The sequence below is a fragment of the Rhincodon typus genome, chromosome 3 (genome assembly GCF_021869965.1).
Source record: "Rhincodon typus isolate 14 chromosome 3, sRhiTyp1.1, whole genome shotgun sequence".
Lineage (NCBI taxonomy): Eukaryota > Metazoa > Chordata > Chondrichthyes > Orectolobiformes > Rhincodontidae > Rhincodon > Rhincodon typus.
Window position 1 is genome coordinate 123082698 of NC_063334.1, and position 8738 is coordinate 123091435.

The following is an 8738-nucleotide window of genomic DNA, read 5'->3' on the forward strand; positions in this document are numbered from 1 at the left end:
TCTCTCTGTCTCTCTGTCTCTCTGTCTCTCTGTCTCTCTGTCTCTCTCTCTCCTGAGATTGCCTTTTCAGGCCCTTGTTCTGGGAGTTGCCAGAACTTGTTGCTGTTGGCTCATTACTTGGTGAGTCATTCCTGAAACCAGCTTCCAGACAGGCCCAGTAAATCACTTGTGTGTTTGTTAAGATTCCAGTTAAACGGGAAGCGTGCTTCTCCTGAACATCCTGTTGTGGAATGTCAGAGGCTGTACTGAGCAGTTTCTCTTCACTGGGAACTAATTCACCACCTTGGCCCAGCCATGGTTTGATAATTCATTCGCCCCTCCTTTTCACTAAACAACCCCTACATTACCGTGCCCCTTCCCCAGCCTTTGTCAGAGATGAGGGTCATTCTGTTCTCCCAAGTCTCTTGCCAGGCACTCGACAGGGCTGAGAGTCTTTGGAACGCCTTTCTTGAAAAGAGGGTCAAAGTAGAATCCTCGAATAATTTTAAAGTAAGTGTTAAGATCATAATATCATAAGATGTAGGAGCAGAAGTAAACACCTCACTTTTACAGTAAAGTCTAGAAATATTCACCAATCCTACTTTCCAATCAGCTGCGAAAACAGAAGTTGCTGGAAAAGCTCAGCAAGTCTGGCAGCATCTGAGAAGAAAATATCAGAGTTAACATTTCGGGTCTGGTGACCAGTTCTGAGGAAGGGTCACCGGACCCGAAACGTTAATTCTGATTTTTTCTTCTCCGATTCTGCCAGACCTGCTGAGCTTTTCCGGCAACGTCTGATTTTGTTCCTGATTTACAGCATCCGTAGTTCTTTTGGTTTCCCAATTAGCTGTTTTGTTTAGGCAGAAATAACGAAACACCTGTCTCCTTCCTCCACTGAATTCCTTGAGATGCTCAACACCAGCACTCTGGTGTAAGTTGCAATCTGGTGCTAAGTCACGCTAAGTTGGCTCCTTATGTATGGACTCAATAGATAGGCTTGGCTCAGTAGTATCACAGTTTGCCTAAAAGAAACTGACTACAGCGATGCCAACTGAGCAAGAAGCTTTGCTGTATGGAGATAAGAGTGACTCTTCACTGAGGTTTGAGTGCCTATAAGGACGTTGATGGGATGAAAGGATTTCATCTTTTTTTGTGATGTTTATACTGAGATTATTTAATAATTATTGTCTGGTGTAAACTTGTGTTTTATTCTTTTGCATAATAAACTATGTTCTTTTGTTAAAAGTACATTGGCAGCTTCTTGTGAATATGTTCCATGAGGAACCTCCATGGTAAACCATAGAAAAATAAAACTGATGATCTATCAAGCCAGGTTTCACTCTGGGATGTGAATTGTGTAGAATTACCATCAATTGGGATCATAATAGAGAGAATGTTTTCTGTCTCAGGTGTTATCCAAAATAATAGGTCACAAATATCAAGACTTAATAAATCTGATAGGAAACTGACGCAAACCTTCTTATCTGAGGGAGTGGTGAGAATGTGGAACTTCGTTCGACATACAGGAGCAAAGACATTACAGAAGTTGTAAAACTGAGATAGTGGGGGATTGTATAAAGTGAATGGTGAAAGACCCAATGGGTGGCATTTTTTAATGTCTCGGGTGGTTAGGATCTGGAATGTACTGACTGGGAGAGACATGGAGACAGCTTCAATTGTGGCTTTGAAAGGAACTAGATGAGCACCTGAACAGAGAAGATTTGCAGGGATCTGGAGAAAAGCCACGAGAGTGGGATTTATTCTGAGAGAGAGAGAACTGACACTGAATCACCTCCTTTGGCTGTCACCATTCTATTCTACTGAACAGTGCTGCAGTGCTGAAAGGAAATTATGATAAATGCATGCAGTAGAAAGTAACACAAAGATATACAGATGGTGTGAGGTGAGATGAGATGAGATGGGGTGGGTGGAAGCTTGTGTGAAGCATAACCACCAACATAGACCAATTGGGTTTAAGGGATTATTTCTATCCTGTCGAATCAATGTAAAAGACAAGTTTCTGCCAATGTCACCTCTTCATAAGCAGCCAGATAAACTGATTAGGGGCTAGCAGCATCTCACATACATCAAGAAAATTATAACCTGGACTATTTTTTTTAACCTCGTGTGTTGAAGGATTATACAAGTGGATCCAGAAATTCTCTCAAGTCATTCAGATAGGAGTGAATGGGTCTCCTTTTACTGCTCTTCACTGCATGAATACAGTGACCAAGACTGGGACACGCCAGTCCTAAAATATTAGACCTGAATGAAATGTTCACTTTAATCCTAATGTGTACTGTACATGTATGGGAGATAATACTGAGACCTGCATGGGAACAAACAGTACCAGCTGAATTATTCCCGTTTTACCCAGTTGTATCTATTAGAGCTGGGACTAAGCAACGCCGAAGGGAAGTTGTGACACAGCTGCCCACAATTTGCAGGAGCTGCCTCTGTCCTGTGTTGCCCATGTAAATTGCATTGTAAGCTTCAGATAAATATGTGGGAAGATTGCAAATGCACTGATATTTATATAAATAATATTCATTAATCGGGGCCTTTCTTTCATCTTTCCTTCAGTATATCAATGGAGGGAGCCTCGAGCAGGTACTAGGCAGCAATGAGTATCTGTCTTGGTTGGTGAAGATCAAGCTGGCACTGGACATTGCAAAAGGCCTGTGCTACCTGCACTCCAAGGGAATCTTCCATCGCGATTTGACATCAAAGGTAAAAAGAACACAGGAAAATCAAAGTGCAGTTAGCAAAACAATATCGGATCAGAAGGGTGTTCAGCTCACCTTAGTCTAATCCATCCAGAACAGCTCACACCTTCCTCAATGCTCCACCTTGTTCAATGCATTCTAGAGAAATTGTGCACAGTGGAGGTGGGAAGGACAGTATACCAGAAAACACAAATAATTGACAAAAGAACCCACAACCCACTTGCACCTAGAAGGAAAGGGCAGCAGATACATAAAAATATCACCACCTGCAAGTTCCCTTCCAAACCACTCACCATCTTGACTTGGAAATATATTGCCATTCCTTCACTGTCACTAGGTCAAAATCCTGGAATTCCCTCTAAGGGCATTGTGGGTCTACTTACAATACATGGACTGCAGCAGTTCAAGGTGGCAGCTCACTACTACCTTCTCAAGGGCATCTAGGGATAGGCAATAAATGCTAGTCCAGCCAGTGACACTTAAATTCCTGAATGAACTAAACAAAAAGAGTTGAGGAAAAGCAAGGGAATTCTCCCCATTGTCCTGGCCAATATTTGTCACTCCACGAATATGACTTGAAGTGAGGAATAGGCTATTTGTCTTTTTGCTGTGCTCAAATTCACAACTGCATTCTGTATGTCACAACAGTGACTAAACTTGAAAAGCATTTTGCTAGTTGTAAACCTGGTTGATTGATTGCTGTTACATGCACTAAGATATAGTGAAAAGTGATGTTCTGCATGCTATACAGGCAGATCATACCAAACAAAGTGCATCAGGGTAGCAGAACGCTGGGGAGGCAATGGCCAAGCAGCATTATTGCTGGACTGTTAATCCAGAACCCAGATGACATTCTGGGGACCCGAGTTCAAATCCTGCCACAGCAGATGGTGGAATTTGAATTCAGTGAATACCTGGAATTAAGAATCTAGTGATGATCATGTATCCGTTGTCGATTGTCAAGAAAAAGGCCCATCTGATTTACCTACATGTGTGTCCAGACCCACAGCAATGTGGTTGACTCCTAATTGCCCTCTGGGCAATTAGGGATGGTCAATAATTGCTGGCCTGGCCATGCTCTCACCCTGTGAATGAATAAAGGAAACACATCTAAGAAAGAACAGGGTGCAGAATATAGTGTTAAAGCCGCACAGATGGTGCAGAGAGAGAGAGATCAGAATTAACATTTGAGAACTCCATTCAGAAGTCTGATAACAGCAGGGAAGAAGCTGTTCTTGAATCTAATCGTACATGTATTCACTTTTGTATCTTCTGCCCGATGGAAGATGGTGAAAGAGAATAAAACTAGAGTGAGAGGTGTCTTTGATTATGTTGGTTGCTTTCCTGATGCAGTGAGAAGTATAGATGGAGTCAGTGGATGGAAGGCTGGTTTGCATAATGGACTGGGCTGTGGTCACGACCCTCTATAGTTTCTTGCAGTCTTGGGAAGAGCAGTTGCCACATCACACTGTGATATATCCAGATAGGATGTTTGTAAGAGTCTTTATGGAAATACAGATTTTCCTTAGCCTTCTGAGGAAGTAGAGACGTTGTTGTGCTTTCTAGACCATTTCGTCAATGTGGATGGACCAGGACAGATTGTTGATAATCATCACTTCCAGGAACTTGATGCTCTCGACCATCTCCACCTCAGCACCATTAATACAGACAGGTGCATGCCCTCCACTCCACTTCCTAAAGTCAATGACCAGCTCCTTTTGTTGATGTCGATAGAGAGATTGTTGTCTTTACACCATGCCGCTAAGCACTCAATCTCTTTCCTGAATTGTCTCATCGTCATTTGAGATCCGCCCTACAACAGTGGTGCAGTCAGCAAACTTATAAATGGAGTTGGGACAGAATTGGCCACGCAGTCATAAGTGTATAAGAAGTAGGGCGCTTTGTACGCAGCCTTGTGGGGCACCGGTGTTGAGGATTATAGTGGAAGAAGTGTTGTCACACATTTTTTCCTGATTGCAGTCTGTGGGTCAGGAAATTCAGTATCCAGTTACAGAGCGGGGAGCCAAGACCTAGATCTCCGAGTTTAGAGATGAGTTGGTTTGGAATTATGGTGTTGAAGTCAGAACAGTAGTTTAAAAAATAGGAACCTGACTGGTATCCTTGTTATCCATATGTTCCAGGGATGAGTTTAGGGCCAGGGAGATGGCGCCTGCTGTGGACCTGTTGCGACGGTAGGTGAAGTACAAAGGATCAAGGCAGTGTGGTAGGCTGGAGTTAATGTGAGCCATGACTAACCTCTTGAAGCACTTCATAATCACAGAGGTCACAGCCACCGGGTGGTAGTAATTGAGGCCCTCTGCATGATTTTTCCTTGGCACTGGGATGATGGTGGCAGATGGGGTCTTCAGGTTGTAGTAAGGAGAGGTTAAAGATGTCTGCAAATACTCCCACTAGCTGGTCCACACAGGATCTGAGTGCACGGCAGGGACTCCTGGCCTCATATAATATGTGTATGTTTTCCTTGAATCCGCCAGTCTGCCTCCCTACAACGGCAATTGGATCTAAATGTCCAGACTTCTGAACTACAAATGAAAGGGAAAGTATAAAAGAAGCAAGGTAATTTTATTCATTACGAAGACTCTACACAGGCTCCAGCGTGGGAATTTCCTACAGATGGAGACATCTCATATTGTACATGCTTCAGCAATTATTGTAAATTCTTGACTTGTACCTTGATAGATATTGGACAGGCTGTGGGGAGTCAGGAGGCGAGTTAATTTATTGCAGTATTCCTAGCCTTTGACCTGCACTTATAACCACAATATTTATATGTTGATGGTGGGGCTGCTCAGGGATGGTCATGCCATTGAATTTTAAAGAGATCAGTTAGATTCTCTTTTGTTGGAGTTGGTCATTACCTGCAACTTGTCTGGCACAAACATGATTTGTCACTTGTCAGACCAACTCTGAATGTTGTCCAACGTTGCTGCTTATGGACGTGGTCCTTCAGATTGTGAAACAGACTATGAGTGGTGCTAACAATGCAGTTCTCACTTCTGAACTTATAATGAAGGAAATGTTATTGATGAAGCAGCTGAAAATGGTTGGGCCTAGGACACTACCTGTGGAACTGAAGGCTCTTGTGGTACAGTGGTAACATCCCTGCCTCTAGACCAAGAGACTTGGGTTCAAGTCCCACCTGTGGGACTTGAGGTGTGTAATAATATCTCTCAACAGGTTGATTAGAAAGTATCTACATTGAGGAACTCTTGTGGTACAGTGATAGTGTCCCTACTTCTGAGCTGGCAGGCCTGGGTTTCATGTTCCACCTGCTCCGGAAATGTGTAATAGCATCCCTGCTCGGGCTAATTAGGAAAATATCTACACTGAGGAACTCCTGCAGAGATGTCCTGGAGCTGAGATACTTGGTCTTGGACAACTATAACTAACCCTTGTGCTGAGTATGACACCATTCAGTGGCGACTCCCCCACCTGGTTCCTACTGCCATCAATTTTGTGGGGGCTCGTTCATGTCACATATAGTCAAAAGTTGCCTTGACATCAGGGCCAATCATTTTGACATGGCATCTGAAACGTAGCACTTGAATGTAGTTTGGACCAGGCTGTAATGAGATCTGGAGCTGAGTAGCTCTGGCAGAATCCAAACTGATCATAGGTGAGCAGGTTACTGCACTGTGAGTGCAGCTCAATAACACTGCCAATGACCTTTACTATTGCTTGATGATTGACAGTAGTTTGCTCGGGCAGTAATTGCACAGGATCGACCTGGGCAACTGTCTTTGGGCCAGAAGGTCCAAGTTCCTGTCATACCATGGAGGTAAGACAGAACATGTCTCAAGAGGTTGATTAAAAATATCTATACTTGGGCAAGCTGTTCCAGAACCATTACAACACTGGTATCTACCTACCAATGCTGAAAATTGTTCAGGTATGTCCTGTACACAAAAAGCAGGACAAATGCAATCCAGCCAATTACTGCCCCATCAGTCTACTCTCGACCATCAATAAAGTAATGGAATATGTCATCAATAGCACTATCAAACAGCACCTGCTTAGCAATAACCTGCTCAGTGATGCCCAATTATGGGTTCCGCCAGGGCCATTCAGCTCCTGACCTCATTACAGCCTTGGTTCAAATAAAACCATTCAGCACGGAAACAGACCCTTTGGTCAACCGGTTCATGCCGAGCATAATCCCGAATTAAACTATTTCCCACTTGCCTGCTCCTGGCCCATGTCGGTCCAAACGTTTCCTATTCATATATCCATTCAAATGCTTTTTAAATGTTGTAATTGTACCCAAATCCACCACTTCTTCAGGAAGTTCGTTCCATATGTGAACCACCCTCTGTGTAAACAAAACAAATTGCCTCATGTCTTTGTTAAATCTCTCTCCTCTTACCTTAAAAATGTACCCCCTTGTCTTGAAATTCCCCATCTTGGGGGAAAGACAACTACCATCAACTCTATCTATACCTCTCTTTATTTACAAACTTCTATCAGGTCACCTTTCAACCTCCTACGCTCCAGTGAAAAAAGTCCCACCCTTTCCTTCTAACTCAAACCTTCCGTATCCAACAACATCCTGGTAAATCTCTTCTGAGCCCTGTCTAGTTTGATAATATCCTTCTTATGACTGGCCGACTAGAACTGGACATAAATATGAACAAAAGAACTGAATTCCAGAGGTGAGGTGACATCAAGGCTGCATTCAATTGAGTGTGGTATCAAGGATTATCGGGGACAAACCCTCCGCTGATTGGAGCAATACCTGGCCCAAGTAAAGATGGTTGTGGTTGTTGGAGGTCAGTAATCTCAGCTCCAGGAGTTCCTCAGGGTAGTGTCCTAGGCCCAACCATCTTCAGTTGCTTCATCGGTGACCTTCCGTCCATCATAAGATCAGAAATGGGGATGTTTGCTGATGATTGTGCAATGTTCAGAGCCATTCACAATTCCTCGGACTGAAGCAGTCCATGTCCAAATACAGCAAGACCTGGACGATGTTGAGGCTTGGGCTGACAAGTGGCAAGTAAACATTCACACTACACAAATGCCAAGCTATGATCGTCTTCAACAAGACACAATCTAATGACTGCCCCTTCACATTCAATGGCATTACCATCACTGAACACTGACTACAAGAGCAGGTCAGCATCTAGGAATGCTGTGGTGAATAACTCACCTTCTGATTGATTCCTCAAAGTTTGTCACCATCTACTAGGCACAAGTCAGGAGTGTGATGGAATACTCCCGGCTTGCCTGGATGGATGCAGCTCCAACAACACTCAAGAAGCTTGACAGCATTCAGGGTGTAACAGCCTGCTTGATTGGCACCATATCCATAAACCTCCACCACCGATGCTCAGTAGCACTATCTACAAGATGAACTGCAGAAATTCACCAACAATCCTTAGGCAGTACCTTTTAAACCCATGACCACTGCCATCTAGAAGGACAAGGGCAGCAGATACATGGGAATACCACCTGTAGCAAGATCCCCTCCAAGTCACTCATCATCCTGACTTGGAAACACATCGCTATTCCTTCAGTGTTGCTGGATCAAAACCATTGAATTTCTTCCTTAACGGCATGTGGGTCTTCGTACAGGATATGCATATAGCTGTTTAAGAAGGCAGCTCACCACCACCATGTTGAAGGAAACAGACAATGAATGGTGGCCCCGGCAGTAATGGCCACATCCATTGATACCCAGGCTAATGCTTTGAGGACAGCAGGCCAAGCAGCATCATAGGAGCAGAGAGGCTGACGTTTCGGGCCTAGACCCTTCATCAGAAAAGGGGGAGGGGAAGGGGGTATTGAAATAAATAGGGAGAGAGTGGGAGGCGGATAGAAGAGGGATAGAGGAGAGGATAGGTGGAGAGGAAACAAACAGGTCGAAGAGGCGGGGATGGAGCCAGGAAAGCTGAGTGTAGGTAGGGAGTTAGGAAGGGGATAGGTCAGTCCAGGGAGGACGGACAGGTCAAGGGGGCGGGATGAGGTTGGTCGGTAGGAGATGGAGGTGCGGCTTGAGGTGGGAGGAGGGGATAGGTG

At 44.1% G+C, this 8738-nt stretch overlaps 1 protein-coding gene across 1 annotated transcript in view; it reads left to right on the forward strand.

The window, feature by feature from the left end:
- Positions 1-8738, forward strand: part of tesk1b (testis associated actin remodelling kinase 1b) — a 124766-nt gene that overhangs the window by 59230 nt on the left and 56798 nt on the right. Inside the window, exon 4 of the mRNA XM_048594725.1 lies at positions 2563-2709. Within this exon, the coding sequence (XP_048450682.1) occupies positions 2563-2709 (147 nt within the window). The remainder of the gene's footprint in view (positions 1-2562; positions 2710-8738) is intronic.